The sequence below is a fragment of the Petaurus breviceps genome, unplaced genomic scaffold (genome assembly GCF_028583685.1).
Source record: "Petaurus breviceps papuanus isolate PSGF00001 unplaced genomic scaffold, PetGlider_PUasm1.0 182, whole genome shotgun sequence".
Classification (NCBI taxonomy): Eukaryota; Metazoa; Chordata; class Mammalia; order Diprotodontia; family Petauridae; genus Petaurus; species Petaurus breviceps.
In genome coordinates, this window is record NW_027185786.1 from 4,422,491 (window position 1) to 4,446,277 (window position 23,787).

Genomic DNA, 23,787 nt, shown 5'->3' on the forward strand with positions numbered 1-23,787 from the left:
TGTTACTGTGTATAATGTTTCCCTGGTTCTGCTTACTTCACTTTGCATCAGTTAATGTAAGTTCTTCCAGGTTTTTCTGAAAGCATCGTGCTCATCATTTCTTATAGCACAGTAGTATTCCATCTTAATCCTCTACCACAACTTGTTCAGCCATTCTCTAGCTGATGGGCATCCCCTTGATTTCTGATTCTTTGTCACCACAAAAAGAGCTGCTATAAATATTGTTGTACATATAGGTCCTTTTCCTTTTTTTTAATCTCTTTGAGATATAGATCTAGCAGTGGCATTGCTTGATCAAAGAGTATGCACAGTTTTATAGCCCTTTGAGGAATAGTTCCAAATTGCTCTCTAGAAAGTTGGATCAGTTCACAACTCCACCAACATTCCCTCCAACATTTGTCATTTTCCTTTGCTGTCACATTGACCAATCTGATAGGTGTAAAGTGGTACCTCAGAGTTGTTTTAATTTGCATTTCTCTAATCAACAGTAATTTAGAGAATTTTTTCATATTTCTATAGACAGATTTGATTTCTTCATCTGAAAACTGCCTTTTTGTATCCTGTGATCATTTGTCAATTGAGGAATGACTCATATTCTTATAAATTTAACTCTCTTCGCTATATATTTGAGAAATGAAACCTTTATCAAAGAAACTTGCTGTAAAAAAAAAATACCAGTTTTCTACTTTCCTTCTAATCTTGGCTGCATTGGTTTTGATTGTGAAAAACCTTTTTAATTTAATGTAATCAAAATTTTGTTCACAAATTTTTCCCCTATCTATAGATCTAATAGGTAAACTATTCTGTGCTTCCCTGATATGCTTATGTTATCACCTTTTATTTCTAAATTATATATCCATTTTGGCTTTATCTTGGTATATGGTGTGAGATATTGGTCTATACCTAGTTTCTGCCAAACGGCTTTCCAGTTTTCCCAGCAGCTTTTGTCAGATAGTGAGTTCTTGTCCGCAAAACTTAGATCTTTGCATTTATCAATCATCAGATTACTGCGGTCATTACCTACTGCATATTGTTTCCCCCTTCTGTTGTACTGATCCACCACTCTGTTTCTCAACTAGTATCAGATTGTTTTGATGATTACTGCTTCATAATTCAGCTTGAGATCTGGTGCAGATAGGCCACCTTCCTTCATTTTTGTTTTCATTAAGTTTGTTTTTATTTTTCCTAACTCTAAAAAATAATTTTCGGTAGTTTGATTTGTATGGAACTGAATAAATAAAATAATTTAGGTAGCATCAATCATCATTTTTGTTATATTGGCGTAGCCTACCCATGAGCAATTAATATTTTCCAGTTATTCAGATCTAACTTTATTAGTGTGAAAAGTGTTTTGTAATTGTGTTCATATCCTCCCCTTCGTAATTATTCTAATATATTCTGTACATAGCTTGTTTTTACATATCTTCTCGTTGTCTTCCCTACTAAATTAAATGCTCTCTTCGAGAGCAGGGACTATCATTTGCCCCTTTCTGTATCCCCAGTGTCTAGCATATGGTAGGCCCTTAGTAAATGTTTATTGACTGACTGTGCAAGGTGATGGCAGTGTCAGAGGAAAGAAGGGGGGTGTGTGTGAGGTCTGTCACTGAGGTAAAATTGACAGGCCCTGGCAACAGATCGTTGTGGGGAATGGGGTGGAGAATGGCCCCAAAGCTTGGGTCCTACAAGAATGATGGTGCCCTCCACAATAATGGGTATGTTTGGAAGAGGTCAGGGTTTTGGAGGAAAGAGAGTGAGTTCAGTTTTGTACATGTTGAAGTTCAGGTGTCCACAGAACATCTAGTTTTAGATATCTAGTAGGCAGTTAGAGATGTGAGCAGGAAGTTAGAGCTGGATGAGTAGATCTGAGAATCCTCTACACAAAGATAGTCATTGAATCCAGGATAGTTGATGAAGTCACCAAGGGAATAATACAGAGGGAGAAGAATAAAGCCCAGGCCAGAGCCCTAGAAGACACCCACCCTTAGCAAGCAGGACAGCTGGAGGAGAACCAGGAGAGAGTGGTGTCCCAGAGCCCTCATGAGAAGAAACACTCAAGTACAGGGGGCTGGCACTGTCAGAGGCTACTGAGAAGGCTTGAGAAAAGGCCTCTAAGGGATGACTGGTCACTTTGGAGAGTAGCTTTGGGGGAAGAGTCAGAAGTCAGCAGGGTTTAAAAGAGAGTGAGAGGAAGAGAAGTGAAGGCACCTTTGTAGAAGTCCTCAGGACATTAGCACCAAAGGAAGAAGAGATGGGGGACAGTTGCCAGCAGGGATGGATGGGTCAAGATAAGGGACACTGAGGTGTGTTGGTAGATGGTAGAGAAGTAGCCAGCAGCAGAAAAGGAGAGTGGAATGTTAGAGGGGGCAGTCTGCTGGAAAAGATAGGATGCAGTGGGGTCTCTTACACTGCAGAGAGGTTTGCCTTGGCAAAGAGAAGGGCCACTAGTTCATGTGATAGAGTAGGTAGTGGCAGAAAATATCTGCGTGATGGGGATGGCAGAGCAGGGGGAGCTCCCAGGAGGTGGGCTCTTTTTTCCAATGAAATATGAAGCCATTGTGCCTTGAGTTCCAGGTTAGTCTTGAGGTGGACTTCTGCTCCACACCTCCAGCCTGCCCCCAGACCTTCACCAGAATGGCCAGCAAGGATGACTGGGCAAGGGGCCGGGAGGAGGAAACGGGTTTGTGATTGTCTCTGCTCACTGTGACTATGGCAGTCCTTCATTTAGGCCGCTCAGGGGGAAGATGGCCAGCCATTGCAGACCAAGGGGTCTTTCTTCCCTTTTCTTCACTCTATATCACATCATATGCCACCCCCTCAGTCCTTTTCTAGCAACTTGCAAAAAGGCCCAGAAAAATAAGACTTCCTCCGCCCTCCCTCTCCCCCCCCCACCCTGAACTTTTAAGTGCATCAGCCACATCGACTGCATTAAGCACGATGAATTTTTAAAGCATGAGCTGGCAAGGTTGCTCTGCCTGCCTTTCCTGAGGATTGACTGAAAGAAAAGGAATTTACAGTTTTCATACTTTGGAGGGAAAGAGGAGTAAAGTGGGGAGAAGAGAGTGTGTCTAAAGCTTTTTAGCTTTCTGAACTTGGGGTGTGGGGCCTTTCTTTCCTCCCTGTCCTAATTTTATCCTTTTTCTGCAAGCTGCTTCCTCTTTAAATTCCTAAAGGATCACAGCTGTTGAGCAGGGATGAAGGAGGTGAAGACGTGGGGGGAAGGGAGGGCTTCCCTCTTCCGGTCTGGGTTGCTTAGAGACTTATGTGTTTTCCAGCTTCAGGATTAGGTCGTTCTTTGGATTTTTTAAATACAAGACAACAGGTGTCTGCTTGAAAATAGCCCACGTCACACTGGCCTTGTGATTCTAAGATAGATATGGGCCTCCAGGAGTATCTAATTGAAAGATATTGGGGCCTTGAGCCATCTGCCCTCTCTGCCATGGAGCTCTAGCTTGGGAAGGGGCAAGAGCATGGCATAGTTGGGCAGAAAGTGGGGAAGCGTTCAGCTTTCCCCTCAGGGTGCCGTGGAAAGAGATCCCCTAACCCAGCAAGGGAGGAATCGGGGCATCCTAAGGATTAGCTCCATTCTTTTGAGCTCCCTTTTCCATCCAGCCCAAACTAAATACTTGCCTACTGAGTCACCAGACCTCAGCAATAGTTCTGGAGACTCCCTGAGCCACCCTCACATCCCTGGATCAGAATTAGCATCCAAGGACAGAGACCTTGGCTGTCATCAGGGTGAGAGGTGATGAGTGCCTGACCTAAGGAGAGAGACCAGACTAGATAGCTGCTGTGGAAGTAGAAACAGCAAGTTTGTCAGCCCATTGGCTGTGGAGGGTGAGGGCGACTCAGAATGGAGGCTGTCATCAAAGAAAACTCTAAGAATGGTGCCACCTTTGACAGAAGAAGGAAGGGTGGGGCAGGTCCATGATGCCTTCTGCTTCGGACATGCTAAGCTGGACAGTTGGGAAGAGCTGGGGAAATAGCCCTTTCTGGAAAGCAGCCCAAGGATGCTGGCCCTCCACACTGACTCAGTGGGTCCATTTGCTCTGCTCTAGTGAAATGGAAGGGACCGGATGAAATCACCCAAATCTCATAGTTAATTATGACTCAAAGCCCAAACCATATTTTGGAAAAGAAAGTCACTGATTGGTTTGACTTTGGGGGTTGAGAAGAAACACTAGAGAAACTGCACCCGACTTAGAAGGCAGGTGCCAGTGTTTTATTCTTGGATTTCTGTGTTATTCATGAGGTAGTTAACCTTGAAATCCAAGTGACAAGAGTGAAAATGCACGATAGTAAAAGGAGGCAGTGGGAGGAGGCAGGTGTTTCCAGGTTCACACGCCCATGCCTGGGTGCTGGTATGTTCCTTTAGGCGAGGGGAATGACAGCGTGGAGCCATTTGGAGAACTAGCCTGAGCTCTGGGATCATATCCTCCTCGTACAGTGTGTAGAGAGTTTGAAAGGGACCAGAAAGAAGATGGATCAGGGTGCCTTGTGTCTTTTAAAACTGCCTCTTCTTTTCTTTGCATTCGTCGTGAGCCTACTTCAGACCCTTCTCCAGGGCCCTCTCCTCTGGTTTGGATAGGACATGCCTTAAGTTGCCAAAGAATGGGTTTCCCCAGAGTCTAGCATCTCCACTGAAGATGGTGAAATGCTGCTGGATTCCCAGCCTTTCCCCACCCTTCCCATGCTCTCCACAAGGTCTCTGCACAAACGTCCCTTCTGTGTGTTAGACACATCATCTGCTTCTGGGTTTTATCACTTGTTTGGAAAGGCCTCTTTGGCCAGAGCTGGGGGAGGAGAATAGGATAAAGGAACGAGAAGAGAGAGATTGAAAGTTGGCTGGTTGATTTTAAACAAATTTAGATTAGCTCCATTCCCAAATCCAGCATCCATGGTCTGGTCTTAATACTATAACAATAACAAGAAACCTGCAAGAGCCATTGGATTCTGTCCTTACTTGGCGATAGAAGCTGGAGAAGCAATCCCAGAGCCATGCAGCTCCTCGGCCCCCTCAGTCAGGCCAGACTGTCCTAGATGTGTGATAGCAGTTAGTCCTGTCTGGGGGCAGGGGTGAAAAGGAGTTGGGGGAGGCTTTTTATCTGCCACACATTCACAGGGGAGCACTGCGGGTGCCAGAGACACAAAGGCTAGAGTCTGTTCCAGTAATGACTAGCATGGCGCATGTTAGCGTCTCTTCCTCTTCCTTCACCAGGCCAGGCCTCTGTCGCGTCCAGACCAGCACAAGTGAGGCTGGCTGCCTTGTGTCCCAGTCGTGCCCACCCCCAGCCACGTGCCCTGTTCTTTGTTCCCCTCCTCTCTTCTCACTGTTCTTCCTGGTCGGCCCAGAAGACTGATGAGATCTTTATTTGTCCCCTCTGCTGCTGGGCAGCTGCCCCTCCATGGAAGACCCCTCCTTTGGGTCTGGTTCTTTTTGCCCAGCCTGGCAGGTCTGGGCAAAGGAAGTTGCCTCTGTGGCACGTGGTCCCAAGGGCAGTGCTAGGCTTCATTAGTCACCTTCTGTGGGTTTTTTACCATCCACAAGGATGCCATATCAAGTGCTGGAGAAGGTTGGGGTATTAGGGCAGAAAGTAGAGAGAGATCAAATTGTTCCTAGAGGCCTCCAAGTGACTGAGCCTGGAGTGTAAAAGACCTGAATTCAGATCCAGCATAAGACACTTCCTGGCTGTGTGACCCTGGACAAGTTTTTAGCCTGTGTCTGCCTCAGTTTTCTCCACTATGAAATGGAGACAATTACATCACCTGCCTCTCAGGTCATTCTGAGGCTCTGATGAGATCATGTTTGTGAAGCACAGTGCCTCACGCACAGTAAGCGCTTACTCAATAAATGCTTGTTTCCTTCCTTCCATTGGAAAAAGGAGAATGCTGCAGGAATCCTGCCGGGCCTGTGTACGCAGGGCTTGACTTGGGATGGCTGTCTGCTGAGATCAGAATGGGGCTTCACCTGCCTGTTTTGGGAAGATGAGGCATGGAGCCCACCCTGAGGCCTTATCGCTCCCCCTTCTGCATGCCTAGAGAACTTCTCGCGCCTTAAGGCAGGGTCTCTGGTGGAGCGAGGAGGCGGGGCTCTTGAGCTTAGGCTTATCATTGCTTCAGCATCTCTTAGCGGTGTTCGTTTTCCCCTTTTCACCCCCATCTTTTGATAGGTCCATGACCACATGCTTATCCAGGGCCCTTTGGGAGAAAACCTGAGTGAGCTAATAAAAATCCATAAGGGATATCTGGGTAGACTTGGAGGTAGGCCAAGAAAACCCCACCTAGGAATTTCTCCCTGTCACTTTTAGCGACCCTCTCTTTTAGAAGACGAGCACTCAGTGATGAAGTCCTGGAGAGAAATACTGCCAAGAAGAGCAGGTGGTTGGATCTCTCATGCAGCAGGCAGCCTCGGGACTGGCTGACACTCTGAAATGTCATTGGGATGCACCTCCACCCCAGGGCCACACCAGGCCTGACCTCCTAGGCCAGCTGTGAAGGATAGAGACTTGGGGAGATCTGGGGACCTCCTGCAGCACGGGATTTCACTTGGGCTTCCTTTTATGGCAGCAGAGTTTGAATCAGACACCTCTCCGCCCCCCTCCACTCTTCCACTCCCTCACTCCCAAGGCCAGACAGTTCATAGAACTCTAGCAACAGGCCAAGTCAAGAGGCTGACCAGGGCAGCCATAGTGGACTGAAGAGGGAGATCACATCCAAGTCCTGAGGTCTGTTTGAAAAGGGGACAATAAGGGGCTTCCTTTCAGGGCAGCCGGTGAACCAGGACACCGCACCAATTGCGACATCTGGGCCGAAGGTGCCCTACCACACCTCCATTTCTTAGAGGGTCACACTGATTCCCTCGTTACACTCTTAGAAATGGGCAAGAGAGGTTCTGCACACGCAGCCATTCACCAGCCTTAATGCTTGGCCACTCCTGTGGTATAAAGTAAGCAGGGAACAGCTCCAAAAATAGCAATCATCGCTGGGTTTTTTGTGTTCCTACTAGAAACTTCTGCCTTGTTCTCCTACCACACTTCCATACCCTATCCTAAAGAATTTCCCAGACCACTGTTTAATGAAGAGCGTGTGTACACACGCTCGAACACATGCGTGCACACACTCGCGCACGCACACCCACATTTTAAAATACAGGTAAATGTTTAATGGTGCCATTATTGATCCTGAGCTTGCAGAACCTGGCAGAGCATCTCAGCCTGGGCTTCTACTTGGAGAGAGGATGATACAGCAGTCCTAGGCCCCCGTGCCACATGAAAACAGTAGCCTGTTCTCTAGCCTCAGACCTCATTTCTCCAGATGATTCTTTGGAGCACCCCCTAGCCTTGTTTCTAGACACTTTCTCACCTTCCTTCCCTCCTTTTGTCTGGTCTGCTTGATGCATGTCATTGTTCCAGCTGTAGATTCCAAGCTATTTCCATTCCCTGGTCAGAAAAGTGTTGCTTTCTCCCCGCCCCACTGAGCCCCATTCCCAAGAGCTAGGACTCCAACTCCAGACAACATATAAAGTTCCAGGAAAATCCTACCCCAGGTAGGAGGCCATGACCAAGCACAGTTCCAAGCTGAGGTACCCAGGAGCTTCGTTAACTGCCAGATCCCTCCAGCAGACTCTGGCCTCCGGGGCACTGCCCCAGTGAAACCAGATGAATTTTTCAATCTGTTTATCTACATGGCAGCCATATCTTCTTTCAGCAGTCAGTGGCAAACAAAAGGACCTGATAGGTATCCTGAGAATTCTAATAGCCAGTTTGGTGGAGGGAGGAGGTAAGAGACAGGAGAGGCGTGTGATTTGGCCTCTGGCCCTTGCCAGCTGTGGATGGCTGTTTCTTTCTTCCTTCTTCCCCTTCCCTGTTGTGGTTTTTTAATAAGTGGAGCACATAGAGGGAGAATCCTTTCTAGGAGGCTTGATGTGTGATGAATTGTTGCAACTTTTTATAGGGTGTCAAGGAAACACATACTCCAGAATCTCCCAGGCATTTTGTGCCTTTGCTGGCTCTGTCCAGATAATGCTGAGGATGGCCCAGCCTTTTACTAGTCTTAGCCAGAGGAGGAGTGAGAAGGAGATGTCATTTGGAATCAGTGAGCACCTTGCAGCCCAAACCCTGCCATCTTTGAATAGGAATTCAGGCTTGTGTCTGACCCTCCCTGCTCCCCATGTATGTGATTTGCAGCCTAGCCAGCCCAATCCCGGGCTGCTCCTCGAACTCAGCACTCATCTCCAAGGCAAGAAGCCTTCCTCATTTCCTCCATGCCGAGGTCTTCCCACCAAGACCATCTCCAGTGTTCCCTGTTTATATCTTATGTGCACATGTTGTCTCCCCCTTCACATTGTGAGCCCCGTGACAGCAAGGGACTGTTTGGATGGGGAGAGGGGGCATTCTTTGAATCCCCAGCATGTAGCACAGTGCCTGATGCATAGTAGGACTTTACTGAGCACTTTGTGGTGTGACTTGACCACAGACAGATGGGCTGAATGAGATCCTGAAGGAGAGGTATGGTTTTCTTCCTGGGGAGGATCTAGGGAAGAGAGGGGAGGCCTGGTAAGGATGATTCAGTGGCCTTGCTTTTAGGTGTTAGGCTGTTGTAAGGCCAGTTCTTGTTTTCCATCATGGTTTCTAGGTTTGCTGGTACAGAAGCAGGCCCAGAGCAAGGAGAGGTTTCTTAGCACATCACCAGAGTCTGGAGTGTGTCCTCTTCTCCCTGATCACTCCGGCCAGCTCCTCTTGGCTTTTTCCTGGGCTTCCTCTATGGTCCAGACTGTCCTGTGCCCCGAGCCCTGCTTGACCATTGTTGGATTGAATTGAAAGGAACCATAGATATCCCCAAGCCAGGCTTCTCCCCAAAGTAAGAGTTCCCTCTCCAGCATCTCAGAGATAGTCCTACAACTCCTTAAACAAGTTGGTCATATGCTCATCCCTGGGCACCAAATGGGAACCCTTCTGACACGTGCTCTCACACACACAGCCCAGCTGCTGCAGCGTCCCGTGTTGTGGATATGGGATTGAAGGGTGGCATGCTGAGCATCTCTTGCTTTGGTGACAGCTTCAGCTGTTGGATCTTATCACAGAATCGATGGCAGCTGCATTTCACATGTGTGTTTGACCAGTTGTCCCCTCCAAGCTCTGTCCCCCCTCCTCTTTAGTTTGGTCCTCAGAAACACTCCTAACCCATCATCCCACAGACAGAATCTGCAGGGAATGGAGCTTGTCGTTCATTCCCTTAAAGGTCTGAGGAAGCTTTAGGAAAAATTCAGAATGCTTTTCTTCCTAAAAGCCAGGCTCTCTGCACTGACCTCAGCCCTCCTGCTGCTGTGCTCTGGTTCACTCCTGACCAGTTACTCATCTCTGCCCTGAGTGTTTCCTGCCCCTGACGTCCATTTGCTTTCTCACTTCATTTCTCACATCACATATTTATGGAGCGGCTACTATGTGTAAGATGCTCTGCTAGGAGCTGAGCATGCACAGATAAAAGCAACCAGGCTCTACCCTCAAGGAGGCCTGAGAAAAGGAGGTGACAAGCATTGCCGGCTCAGTGGAGGAGAACAGAGCCCCAGAATGATGCCTGAAGGCTTTGAAGGGAGAGGGAGACCAGGGCATGTTCGTAGGGAAGGAGCCGGGGAAAAGGCAGCTCGAGATGACAAGAGGGAGTGGTCCAGGAGAAAAGCTCCCAGAGAAACAGCGGCATGGGGGGGTGGGCCTTGGCCTTGACCAAAGTGAGATCCAGCTCTTCTCAGTGGCAAGTGGAAAGGAGACTGAGGCGGGAGGGGGAGGGAGGAGATGCTCTGAGGCACACCCAAAAGAAAACCCTCCCCAGGCTGGTGCTGGTGCTGATCTCTCCTGCACTCTGGTACCAAAGCCCAGCAGCCCCTAGCTTGTGGCCCAGCGCCTCCTGTGGAGTGTCCTGAGCCGTGCTGGGCACCACTCATGGCGCCTTCTCAGTCTTTAAAGACGGGAGGAAGTGGCTGTTACCAGTGTTAACGGGCCTCCTGAGTGTGGAAGTTCTGATGGCTTTCTACTCAGACCTTTGATCTGAGGCAGAGGCAACTTGTGCTGCAGCAGAATCTCAGAGCCCTTCTGGTGGTGAATTCCAGGCACTTTGTTGACATAGCCTCCTCTTCTCTGTTCAGTTCCTTTCCCCTTCTCCTGGATCCATAGCAAAGGATTGGGGTAGGATCAAGGCAGCCTGTCTGATGCTTGCTGCTTGGTGGTTTGGGTCCTGGGGATGTTACCCTATTTCTCCATTACCAAATGCTCTAGGATTTTCCTAGTGCCACCAAAAACAAAACAAAACAAAAAAAAAAAACTGCAGCTAATCAAAACCAGGCTGACAACAAGGAGAGGGCTGATATTCAGATGGGGATTTTGGCAGTCAGAGGCTACTCAGAACCATGGTGCAGGCTGTTTGAGAGTGACGTTTTCTCAATTTAGCATGGTGTGAAGATGGCGAGAGAGAAGCCCTACAGGTTTGGGGAGTGATGACCCCCCAGTGGTGTCACTGTCAGCTGCAGGGCTAGCCACCATGTATCAGAAGCAGCTTGGGCTCAGCTCCTCCAGCCCCATTTCCAACAAGCCTTTTTGCTCAGAGCTGAATTTTAGTCTGACCTTATTAATAAAAGGATTTGTTCTGTGCAGTTTGGATTCAGTCAAAAGGCTGCACTTGAGGACCCAGAGGGCCACATGTGGCCTTGAGGTCACAGGATCCCCAGCCCTGGAGTAGATGGTCTAGACTTCCCTAGGGAACTTAGGTACTAGACCCCAGTCTGGAAACACAGGGTGCTGGGCAGGGCCATTCAAAGGTGCTTCCGTGTGAGACATGGGGGCTTTTTAGCTCCTGTGTGCTACTAAACAGAGCAGATTGGAAGAGGAAAGAGAAGCCCTTACCAGCTGCTTCCTTAGCCTCATGCTTTTTGCTACAGCTTCCCTTCCTAGGAGACTTTGGGAGAGTAAACTCCCTGAGGTCAGGGACCCTGCCTTTCTTTGTATCATCCTTACTTAACATAGTTCCTGACATCTTGTAAAAATGTTTAATAAATGCTTGTGGACTTGTTGGCTTTTTTTTTAATGTTATGCTTTATTAGAAATAACAGTAAGCACCAATACAGATGATGATATGTGCTTTAAAACTCCTAGCATCTCAAATTGCCCTAACTTTTAGTTTCTCCCCCAGGATTCTCTGGACATTCTCCCTCGTTTTTCCTCATGTGATCAGTTAGATGCTCCATTCTTTGGGTTTTGTTTTGCTTGGTTTTGCTCTCAGTTATGTCAGAAGTGTCTTTCCAGATTTCTTTATAATAATCCACATATACTGGTTCATCTTCTCTAAATTTTTCCCTTTCTTTTTCTAAAGGGCATAGAGATCAGTTGTTCTATAGTTTATCTTCCGTGACATCTCCTTTGGACATCTACCTTCTCTGTGTGCCTTTTCTGATGTTTCTTTTCTCTAATATTTACCTGGCCAGTACTGGGTTAGCTTCCTATCTTTAGCCCCCAATCCCTGCTCCCCGCCATGCAAAAGCCGCTGGTTCCTACTCCTTCCCACTGAGAAGCTTTCCTTCAGGCATAGGTAGCTGTCTGACCTCTCTCTGCTCCCCAATGGCCAAGCAAGTAAGCATGAAAGACAGTTCCTTGAGGGTCCCTCTGGAGATTCAGTCTCAGGTACCTTTTGATTATCAGTCTTTAACAGAGAAGATAGTTAATGAGTCCAACAAAACCCCTTATAGCTATAACCCCAACAAGACTTTGCCTTGGCCTCCAGCTTTTTAGCCTTTTGGGACTGTCAAGAGTTAATGAGGTCAGAATGTGGGTGTTACATCTTTGGATCTGTAGCAAAGGTGAGATTTGTTGGAAGGAATGGAGTCCAGCCTCTTTCTGGATATTTGCTTGTTGAAACAAGCCCCCTTCTGCCAGCACAAGACTGTGAGTCAGAGTTAGTGCTAGTTCCACAGAACTTGAACCGTGACAGCCTTGCCTGGCTAGGAAGGCTCCCCTGCTGACCCTCTGATAGATGAGTTCTCTGTGGTGTCCTGCCCCTGACCTCTGGCTGAGGTCAGGAAGAAGAGACAAGGGAAGGGCCCTCAGGAGTGTTGCATGTGGATTCCCAGAATACCTGGGGACTTGCCCTCCCCTCACCTAACCCTCAGTGTTTTATTCTATCTCATACAGGCAACTATGTCTGCTATTGAATGCTGAAAACATCTTCCACTCTATGGCCGACATCCTTCTTCGAGAAGAAGACCTCAAATTTGCCTCAACGATGGTTCATACCCTCAATACTATCTTACTGACTTCCACCGAGCTTTTCCAGCTAAGAAATCAGCTCAAAGATCTGAAGACTCTGGTACTTAATCCTCAGACACACCAAGTCTCTTCCCTTTGCCATGAAGTGTACCCCTTGATTTCCAAACTTGTTTTTTTTCCCAAGACATCTGCTTATAGGAGACTTCAGGATCCTTGCTTTATGGCCTCTCATGTCCCTCTCTCCTTCCCCATCCCATCCCTCATTTAAAAAAAGAGACACCTGTCATCATTTTCCCCATAGAGCAGGTGGATAAAGACTCTAGGCAGCAGTGCAATGTTCTTTGAGGTCCCTGTTGATAGTCAGGAAGTGGGAGGAGCTTCGCCTCTTGAGTGGAGAAGAACTCTGGGGCCATGACTAGTCCAGCATGGTGTCCAGCCCCGTATCTGGGGACAGGTCCTAGGAGCATCTGTCAGTGCCAGGCCTTTAGAATGCTTGACATGGGAGAGTGTGGGAGAAAGTCCCGGTTTGTTTCCATAGACTCTCGGACCCTTTCCTTTCCCATCTCATCCCTCAAGGTACCTCACGGTTCTTCCCTGTAGCTGCGCACATCTGTACGCAGGAACAGCCGCATATTGTCTGTCTCCAAGGACAAATTGGACTCCATCTGCTGACTCTGAGTCAGGGTGATTGGAGAGGCAGGAAGGAGACTGCTGATGGGCCCAGCTAGAACCACAATCATCTCCCACAGACTTTCTTTGGCAGAGTTTAGAGCCCAGAGTCTCTCATCCCAGTCTTAGCAGAGAAGAAGAAGCTAAATGCTGTGGGTTAGAAGGGAATATGATCTGGGAGCTGTTCATTTGGGAGATTAAAAGGTAGCGTGAACACCCAGAGAAGTCAGCTCCTGAGCATGTGCCCAGAGTTCTGAGCACACGCAGAGCTGCCATTGGGCACAAGAGACTGAGGGGCAGCAGGACGAGCGACAGCCCTGGGGAGGCGACCACAAGCCTTATGACTAGGACTGGAACCCAGATCCCCCCACTCCAGATGCTGGCTGACCTCAGGGACCTGGCTCCCTCGTGCTGAACCTTGTCTCTTCCCTTCCAGGGCATGCCTCACATAGGCTTCTTAGGGATAAACAAGTCCATATCTGTAAACTGCTCTGGACTTCTTGGAAGGAGCCATCATCACTGCGGTTATTTCCAGACACTTGCAAATTCCTCAAGAATTTTCCCTTGGGGCATAAATTCCCTTCAGCTCAGGTTCAGCCTTTGGGTGACCCTCTCCATGGGGTTGGGGGACCTGGGAAACAGTAGAAAGAACTGGTATCGTGGTGGATACAGAGGAGAGAAGCAGAGTGGGATAGTGCAGGGAGAGGTGATGCGCTAGCGCCCCAGAGAGTGTCCTCCCCGCCCAGTGCCCTGTGCCTTTCCCTGAGCCCACAGGGTCCAGGGGAACCAATTAGCATAGTTTTTCTGAAGGCCAAAAAGCCGACACAAATGAGAGGTCTTCCTTCCAGCCTGACCTCAGCCACCAGGGGATTTAACTCGTTGCTTTGGGGCAGAGCGGTGAGGGCCAAGCGGCACAGCTCTGCTCCCAGGCTTCACTCACCCCTCACCAGCGTCTCCCGGCTCCTTCCCAGTCCTCACTCTCTCGTCCCACAGGAGAGCCAGAGCTTGTTTTGCTGCCTATACCGGTCCTGGTGCCACAACCCAGTCACCACAGTGTCGCTCTGCTTCCTTACCCAGAACTACCGGCACGCCTATGACCTCATCCAAAAGTTGTATCCTTTTCTGCAGCTGCCGGTGTTTGCAGTGGGCACACAGGGCCACATGCCCTGCCCAGAGCCACTGAAGAGTGGGAGTCCTGGAGCAGGACTTGGGGTGGGGAGCTGGCAGAGGAGGAAGGTGAGGGAAGGGGGACGCTGAAGCATTGTTCCTGGGACTGCTTGGGGGAGGACAGAGACAGGAAGGACCCCCTCCCTGGGCTGTGGGCTGAGCAGAGGGCTGCATCGCCTTCCCTCTCTGGCCGCTGCCACCCTGAAGACAGTGGATAGTCCACCCCCGAGGTACACTGATGACGGTGACAGCCGTTCAGGCTTCTGTTATTCATCTGCTCAAGCCCCCGATGTAGCACTGCTGTCAGAGCGATAGGCCTCGCCGAGGCAGCCAGGAGGTTGGGCTACAGTGGATAAGGCTCTGTCAGAACATGGCAGGCCAGAGAAGAGAGAACTGGGGAAGCGGAAACAGTTCACTTATAAGGAGGGAAACCTTGGCCTGCTTCTCATTAGGAGCAGCAGAGACTAAATGGAAAAAAAAATTCCATTCCCATTTATGTCCAACCTGGCTCTCTACGCATGGGATTCGAGGCCAAAGGGGGCGTCTGAGCTGGGGAGAAGGCAGTTGGAACCCTTTAGTTCTGTTCTGCACACCACCTGGGGAGCCAGGCTCTGCCCAGATCCCCTCCTCACCTCTTCAGTCTGACTGCCCTCACCTCCCCAGAGCTGAGGAATGTCAGGAGAGGGCGGCTGGTCGGCATGAACCCCGACAGCTGCTCGGTGTCCTGCCCAGGCCTCGCCTCAGGAGGACTCCATGGAGCCTTTCCAGTAAAGTAACTCTCTGATTAAAGTCCTCTTTCCTTAGCTGATGTCCAGTGGTGATCTCGAGGTCACTGTGGATTTTCTTACTGAAGTGGACAAGCTTGTGCAACTGATTGAGTGTCCCATTTTCACATGTAAGAGCCTTGGAGGAATGTGCATGTGCGTGTGCACTTAAACGCCTTTGTGCGGGGCCCCACTTCCTTCCCCAACCAATTGCTGCAGCTCCACAAGGAAATAGAGCAGAAGTGATGTGTCTTTCTGCCAGGGGCTGGCCAGGACCTTTGTAGAGCCTCTGATTGTGTATGGGGCAGAGCTTGTTGCCCCCACCCAGAAGGGGTCTGAGAAGGGGGATAGAGCTTGAGGCTGGAGCAGGACAGTGATGGGGAAGGAGAGACATCGGTCTGGGAGGCTTTTTGTTTAGGGAAACGGAGAAACAGAGTGAAATGACAGGGCAGGGGTGGGGTGGGGAGGTGTAAGCCCCAGGGGAGCCCGGTGAAAATGGCCATGTTCCAAATGTGCATCCCAATTCTGTGGCATGGACAGCTGTAAGATGGGTATGGTAAAGAAGTCTCTTTATGTCTCCTTAGCATGGGCCTAATCCAACCCCTTAAGCTTTGGGGAAACTTCCCTAGCCCTTTCACTGACATTCTGATACAAACAAGGCATCTTTCAAGTACCTTCCCATATCCCAGTGTCTTATCTGTTCACATAAGAGCCCTGAACTGTCTGTCCTGTTGGTGGCCAGAGAATGGAGTCCTTATCACCTTAAAGTAAAAAGAGGAAGTACTGTTTGCAGAAGTAATGATGCTTCCTAACACACAGGCCAAGTGAGTGGCAGCCAGTGGGGAGAGCAGCCTGGCTTAGAAACACTCACACCTCCCCTGCTTCTGAGGAGACACTGCTCTGAAACATGTGTTTACAATGTGGCTTCTAGCCCGAGAGCAGTTGGCGAGCAGGCCCATGCAGGTGGCTGCCTCTGCCTCCGGCCAGTGCACATGAACACCCTTGTGTGTCTCACGGCCCCCCGTCTCCTGGACAGTGAGGCCGAGCTTGGAGCAGGGGAGGTTTTCCCCAGCTCCTCTCATATTCACGTGGCTGCCTTGCACCATCAGTAGGATAGCACAGTGATCGATGCCATGGAAACAGAGACCCTGTTTCCCAGAAGGATGACTTGACAGCAGCCCCTCCCGAGGGACTTTATGGTCTTTTCCCTTGTGACCTTTGACCAGGGATAATGGCCCACCAAGGCTCAGGTTTGATCCAGTCCTCAAAAAAAGTTTGTTTTTATTGGAGCTTCAGCACCAGGCAGTGGACATCGGGCCTCCTAGATCTTAACTCACACCCAACACCACCACCCTCCAAAACTAGGGAGGGTTCTTGACATCAATAAAAGACATTGAGCGCCTGTGGATACTAAGGGAGCCCTGTCCTCAGGGGCCTTGCTGTCTGCTTGGACAAAGAACGTGCTGCCCTTTGTCGTCCTGATTCAGTGCCATGGGCTTGCTAGAGGCAGAAACTGATTGAACAACTGTTTAAAAAAAAACCTACAGGTAAGTGGTTACTTCCACTGGAGTGACCCCAGAGGAGAGGAATCCAAGCATCCCATTGCTGTGAAGAAGGAAGAGTCCTAAGGGAGAGCTGTCTAGAGCTATGGTTAAGGCTTGTAGTCCTGATCCAGCTGGACCAAGCATATAGTTTAAAGACCCTTCCTCCTGCTGGGCACATGCAGATACCTCCAGCAACTGCAGGTCCCCTTCTGTGTAACCCCCAAGCTCCAGAACATGAACCTAACTCCTCTCCGCCCTGGCCCCACCACAAAAGCACGGACTAGGCCAAAGCATTAGGTCATCCTCTTGGAAAATGGCAGGTGGGGAGCACAGTTTGGGTCTTGTGAGCATGTCCTTAGGTTCATTCCTGCCCTCTCCCCCCACCATTCGTCGAGCTAGCCTTCCATAGGCCATGTTTCCTCCTCTTGGCCTGCCATTCCCCAGGGGGCAAAAATCTTGGATCTATACTGACCTGGCTGCTGTCAAGGGAATAACTGTAGTGCTGCTACAAATAGAGGATTGTGGGCCCCCTCAGAGAAGAGACAGGAGAATAGTGTTTCAGGGAGATTGTTCATTCAGTCTGCTTTGCCTTAGATACTCTCTGGTTCATAAGGAGAGTAAGGAGAGGCTCTCTGCCTTCAGAAGCTGCTCTGGGCTGAGGCCACAACAGCCCTAGGAGATCATCATCCTTTGCTTCCAAGGGTGACCCCAAAAGCCCAGACTTAGTGCTGCTAATGTAGATCTCATGAATGTTCTTTGCCTATTGTTTCCCTGCCCTTCTTTAGAAACAGACCCAGAGCGTCACATTCATCTCTAATCTCCCCCATCCTCAGTTGGCAGAGGGGGAATTTCCCAGCCTGGCAAGTCTAGAGAGGCAGCATGTTGGAGTATGATTTCAGTCTGATCTCCAGGAGCATCCGCCAGCCAGCTTCCTCTACACTTAAAAGACAGATGCGCTCTCTCTCTCTCTCTCTCTCTCTCTCTCTCTCTCTCTCTCTCTCTCACTCTCTCTCTCTCTCTCTTTCTCTTCTCTCTCACTCACTCTCTCACACACACACAACCACACACTCTGTGTGTTTAGCCAAATATGAAAGCATTTTTCCATTCTGTCCTCCCTTCAAGCTGTCCTAATCCTCTGCATTTCTCCCCAAATCACCCTATTTATAGCTCTGCCATGCTGGCACGTGCAGAAGCAGACACAGGAATCTGGTACAAGCATTAGACCCTCTTGTGAGGGTGCTAGCTGGGTACCTGGGAAAAGGAGGGGGGTGAATTAGCTGATGAACGCAGCCCTATGTGGGGCCAAGGGCAAGCCAGAGCTAGCTCCCCTTCTCTGCTCTGGGATCTCAAGGCAAGCTCAGGCTCCTGGTTCTTTATATAAAACATCAGATTGTCAAAGGAAAATAGCAATGACTGTGGCTGCCCTTCCTGAGGATGAGGGGCTAAGACTAGAAAGATGGGGATCTGCAATGGAAAGGAGATAAAATCTCCCCTTGACCCTGTGTCTTCTCGAGAGAGCAAGGCGATTTTTGTCCAGCCGGGACTAAGCCCAAGAACGGTGATGTAAGAACCTTTGGAAAATGGATGGATTCCCCTCATCCCACTGACCCCAGGGTCATAAGAGGACCATCAATGAAGAAAAGATGCCTGTGTGTGACAGGCAGGGGGACTGTTCTCCCAGTGAGGAAGGCCTAGCCCCATATGGGAAAGAGAAGGAGGTGGAGTTCGGGGCAGAAAATGGCCTGCTTTGTTGTGGAGCCGCTTCTGGTCATCTTCCTCACTGGGTTCCTCTGCTGCTGGCCAAAGGGGCTGTGACCTCAAGGGCTGGGCGGAGAAGAGGATGGGTGCCAATGAAGAGCCCGGGAGCAGGGGCAGTTTGCCATCACTGACTTTCTCATTGTCCCCCTTCTTCTCTCCTCAGATCTGCGCCTGCAGCTGTTGGACGTGAAGAACAACCCCTACCTGATCAAGGCCTTGTATGGGCTACTCATGCTTCTCCCTCAGAGCAGTGCCTTCCAGCTCCTCTCCCACCGACTGCAGTGTGTGCCCAACCCGGAGCTCATGCAGACTGAGTAAGTCTCGTCTCCCCAGCGGCCTCCACTCTAGCAAGGGATGCTCACAGGGTGTCCCAGTCCTTGGAAAGGAGAGAACACTCAGAGGCGGGATTGTTGAGGGCATGGTGCTGCCCCGAGCCCATGCGGGTAGCCAGCCCTGGGCTTCCTGTGAGCCGTGGGGTAGACGGACACACATCCTCCTGGAATGGAGAGAGCCAGAAGCCGTCGGGCGTCAGCAGATCAGCAAGTCCAGAGTGAGATGCTGATGTACCTGGGCTTTGATGTGATCCAAGAAAGTCAAAGGTCATCTTAGATTAGTGAAAGAGGAAGGTTTAGAGAGAGATGTGGGCAGCACCAGCAGTGCTAAGAGAAAAGGAGGTCCAGCAAGGAGGAGATGGGCCTCACTCCCTATAGGCATCTTCCCAGTCCCCCGGTTCCAAAGGCTGGGCCAACCAGCCTTCAGACCTTTGGTTTCCTGAGCTCCGGCCCTTGAATACAGAGAAGGCCAAACCTTGAGCTATTGAACTTCCTCCAAGGACAGTCGGACAGTGGGAGGAGAGGAAACGCTGCCATCCTGGGGACCAAGGAAGCCACTGTGGGGCCCACAAGGGTTGTTGACTGTTTGCCAGCTGTTGGCTGAGTATGAGCACAAGTCCCAGAATGCAGCGGACTTGGGAGCCATGTTCTGGGAAGAGCCGATCTTGTGGGGAGTGCCTAACACCAGGCACACCTAAGAGGCTCCCTCACTCTGGCAGCCTCTGGAGAGCTGGGCCTTTGCCCCAGGGGTGGGGGAGGGGTGGCTCCCACCCATGAGGCCATCCCTGGCCAGGCCCTAGGAGCCTGTTGGGTTTTGTCTATATTTGGTAACCCTTGGAGGGCTCTGCCTCATCCACAGGCATTTGGCATCTGAGATGGAAAATTTCACTTGTCAGGTCACCATGGAAACAAGCAGAGCCAGGGAGAAGATTTACACTGAATGGAGGGAGCCCAGCTTGAATCAGATGCCCCCATTTGTTTGGAATCCCTCTCTCCCCACCCCCACCCCCACCCCCTGGGTTGTGTGATGATTGGGCCAACCTTGCTGCAGCCACGAGGGCCGATTGGCCAGGGCAGGGAGGGGGTGCCCCTGCTCTCTGGTTCTGGGAGGAGTGACTTCCCCTTGCCAGCTCATCTGACCTGCTCTGACTGGCCTTCACCCTCCCACCTTACTAGATACAACATTAGCCCAAATCTCTGTGTTGCAAGATTTCCTTGCTCTGTTTGCCATCCCACGCCTTGCTTTCCCCAGATAGGAATGGGGATGACTGTGCTCTCTCTGTCTGAGCACTGCTGGGGGGGTGACAAGGCCCAGCTGGATCGCTGCATATGCCCTTGGATTCAGGGCCCAAGGAAGGCATGCCTTGGACTTTTTTCCTTCCTCTGGTTTAAGTCCCAGCCCAACCAAACTCCTTCCCACCCCTTTTCCTAGATAGAGTTCAAGGGCACCGCTGTGACTTGCCAGTTCTCTCTCCCACACATGGGCCACAAGGGTAAACTGGATAGCCATCCATTGTGGGCTGGCCTACAGAACCCTCCTGGTAGCAGTCCTTGTCCCCAGCCCACCTCTACCCCCGAAAAGCAGGGAGCCCTCACAGAGAGGTACAAGGCAGAGCTCAGCTGGGCTTTCTGCTGACTAGGTTTCTACTTTCCTTGACTTGAGAGGCCTGGTGTGGCCACTTGTCCAGCCATCCCAACATAGCAGAGGGCTTAGTCTCTCTGCCTCTGGAAAAGAGAGGTGGAATTTCACTGAGAGTTATAATGTAGGAGAGCCAGAGAGAGAGAGAGCACCCTCCTCTCCCTGCACTGGCCACTGGCTGGCCTGTAGAGTTGTCAGCCTGAGGTCTGATTAACAGTGACCTACATTCCATCACACACACACACACAAACACACACACGCAGGCGCGCGCTCCTTGGGGGAGAGTGGCCATGGGGCCTGCCACTTGTCCCACCACCTTTGCTTGACTGTGTCATACCCCAGCGAAAAGGCACTGGCAGGGGTTTAGTGCAGGCAGGAGCCACTGGAAAGGGTCCCTTGCCCTGCCCAAACTCTGCACCTCTGACCAACTTCAGTATAGACCAGTGAGACTCCCCAAGGCCTCCTCCTTACAAGGAAAGCAACCACCTTTTCTAGGGACCACTGCGGGAGGCTGTTTGATTTCTCAGGGACATTAACTTTCCTAAGACCCTGGGACCAGAGGAGGGCGGGCCCTTGGCAATTGGATGTGGACTACCCCCAAGCCGGTGCGCCCCCTGCCCCCATTCCTCACCTCCTTTTGAGTTATTTTTGCAAAGCCCAGCCCTGGGTCAGGTTGGAAGGAAAAGATCCCGGGTTAAGATTCAGAGCAGTGGGTATGGCCTGCTGCAAATCTGAAAACAGAGCTCCTGGGAGCAATTGTCTGAGGTGGGGAAGGGTCCAGGCAGCAGGAATTGATTCGTTATCTGCTGCGTCCCAGGCACTGTGCTGCGAATCCCGAGAAGGCCGAGCAATGGTCCCAGGGCGCCGGGGGACACGAGAAGCCAATAACTAGGTTCAGACAGGCCAGAAACAGGAGAAAGCCTTCTTGTGGAAGATCTTGGGGGAGACCAAGAGATGCAGACGAGAGGGCATCTCAGGCATCGGGCACAGCCAGGGGCAGTGCCCGGAGTCAAGAAGCAGCCCAGAAGGCCAGTGTACCTCCTCTATTCCCCATTCCTGTCTTCGGATAAGTAACAATGCTTCTGGTCTTCATGTCTGAAGCTGGGTTCTGCCAATTCACTTGCTATTTTAGGTCACCTGGGCTTAGAGCTAAGCTGGCTCTTGGATATGGTGAGTGTCTAAGCCCAGGCCCTACTGAGGACCCTTCCTGGCACTGCCTATCCCAAGGGGGGCAGAGGGAAGAGAAGTGTCCCCCCAAACTCTCCCAGTGTCCAGAGGCAGAGCAGCCCTGATCGAGAACTACAAAAAGGACTGAGATTTCTATCACAGTTAAGCTTTCTCTGAAGTATTGGCCTGGGAGTCAGGAGACCTGCCTTGTGGATCTGGCCTCCCCATTTCTTTTCTCTGTAGGACACAGGTATCACTGGCCTGGAAGGCAAGCACTCCAGGCCTTTCCACAGCTACATCCTTGGTCACAGAGTGCCTAGGAAAGTGGCCTTAGCAAAAAATAGAAGGGCGATGGGGTGAGGATAAAGAGGGGTCTCAGCAGCAGCTGGAAAGGAGAGCAGGAGGGATGAGGTCACTGAACTAGGGTGGAGCAGACTTTCTTTGAAGGCCCTGACTGGCAGGCAGCTGGGCAGCCGTGTCAAGTTGCTCAGGGAATGGGACCTTAGCATGTGGGAACAAACAGCTGAGTTGGTTTTCAGAGACATTTGCTGATCCCTGATGCCATTTTCTTGGGAGTGGCCTTGTCCCCCTTCAGGAACATAACCCGAGACCACAGGCCTCCCCCACCTCCTCCCAGAATGATGGTGGCCTAGGAGAGCCTCTCCCCAGAGGCCAGAGAGGAGTACTGGGTCTAGAGGAGGGGAGACTTTCCAATCCCCACCAGAGTCTTCTGGGAGGAGTCACCCCCTCACCCCCTGCCTTCCTAGCCTTCCTAGCTAAGGCCAGGATCAACCTTCCCAGGAAAGAAGTCTTTCCAGCAAGACTCCTCCCCCAGCTCCACACTCCTGGGCATGACTCTGGGCTTAAGCCCACCCCTGGGGAGATGAGCATTCTCCATGCTCCAAACAGCCCCCCAGAGGCGAGAGTAGGCAGCCTCTGCTGGGGGCAGGGGAAAGTAGATCCAGCTGGCCACTGGCCATCTTCTCCCCACCCCCAGGCCTGGCCACATTTGTGCACAAGGGCTGGCATTAGCTAACCATGTGCTCCCGTCTCCCTGGGAACCCCTAATCTTGTTTCCTTCTGGACACAAAGTCCTTGGGCTGCCAGGGGCAGGATTCAGGTGCCTTTAGGTGCCTCTGTCCTAGGGTGCGTGTAAGCGCTCCACATCTAGGGATAGGGAGGCAGCCAGGGTGAAAGAAAGCTGGCCTTGGAGCTAGGAAGGCCTGGTCTGAGCTGTGAGATCCTGGACCAACCACTTAACCTTGGTCTATCTACCTTAGCTTCATCTGTAGAATGGGGATAACCGTGCACTTACCTGCCAGAGTTCTCATGAGCATCAGATGAGATACCATGCTGAGTGCCGTACTACACAATGCTGGCTTTCCCCACCAGAAACAGCATCGGGATTTGGGGCATCAGGCCTCAAGAGCCCCACCCATAACTCGACTCCCCAGACTGTATGTGGTCTGGGGGCAGCACATTTGTGGGAAGTTTCAAGGAGATCTGACCCTCCCTCAAGAACAAGGGACAACTGCAAGCTGCTGAGGTTTAGGGCAAGGATGCTAGCGTGTCTATGGTATCGGGCATCTTGGGAAAGGCAGAAGGGCCTCAGCTTTGACCACTTGATGCTCCCAGATCACCTTCCAGTGATGGGCCCCTCTGATCTGCCTTAGCCTCTTGATGCCACCCAGTGGCCTGATCTCCTGTGGCCAGCCCAGCCATCTCCAGGGAGGGATCCCTACCCAGGGTGTGGATTGAGCCTGGAAGCTGCAGGGCTCCCATTTCCTCAGAGCTCACACAACTGTACCTCCTGGCACTTGACTGCATTGTAGGCCCCTCCACACGAGGTCAAAGGAATTTGGTCCCACCTGCAAGGGGGATTCTGTGCCTGAGCCAGCCAGTGCCTCAGCTTCCCTTGGGCGGCCCCCACTGTGTCCTCTGAGGTGGAAGCAGTCGGCGCATCCTCTCCACATGCCTCTCTGGCTCCCTCAAAGAGGAGGCGGGGAAGGGAGGGGCAGAGCTGTGGTTTTGCTTCTTGCTGAAACCAAAAATGTTAAATATTTTGTTAGAATCTCAGCAAGAGAAATAGAAAGGCAGCCATGGGGGTGAGGAGTTAGGGAGGGGACAGTTCCATGAGGAGCCTCCTGGGGCTCCTTGAGGATGGCTAAGGGAATCAAAGTGAAGGGCTCCGTGGAGGTGAGGACAGCGACAGCGACTGAAGCTGGAGGACACGGGGGTGGCAAGGAGGTCACAGTATGTATAACCACAAAACTCCCAGCCAGGCTGGGCTTCGGCTGAGTTTCTGCCCAGCTGTGACTGTCCTCAGCTGCCCCAGACCTAGCATCTCCAGCCTTTTCCCAAGGACTGCCCTCCAACAATGTATCATGCACCCATCCCACCCTGTCCTGCAGCCCCAACTGGCTTCTGGCTTGTTGCTAGTTCAAATGTCATTCCAGTCCCCCTCGCCCCCAGGGAGAAGCTCATAAACAGGAAATGCTT

The 23,787-nt window shown here is 50.9% G+C and overlaps 1 protein-coding gene across 1 annotated transcript in view; it reads left to right on the forward strand.

Moving 5' to 3' along the window:
• Positions 1-23,787, forward strand: part of VAC14 (VAC14 component of PIKFYVE complex) — a 138,103-nt gene that overhangs the window by 112,490 nt on the left and 1,826 nt on the right. The window contains exons 15-18 of the mRNA XM_069087627.1: positions 12,174-12,348; positions 13,911-14,029; positions 14,900-14,979; positions 18,314-18,464. Of these exons, the coding sequence (XP_068943728.1) occupies positions 12,174-12,348; positions 13,911-14,029; positions 14,900-14,979; positions 18,314-18,464 (525 nt within the window). The remainder of the gene's footprint in view (positions 1-12,173; positions 12,349-13,910; positions 14,030-14,899; positions 14,980-18,313; positions 18,465-23,787) is intronic.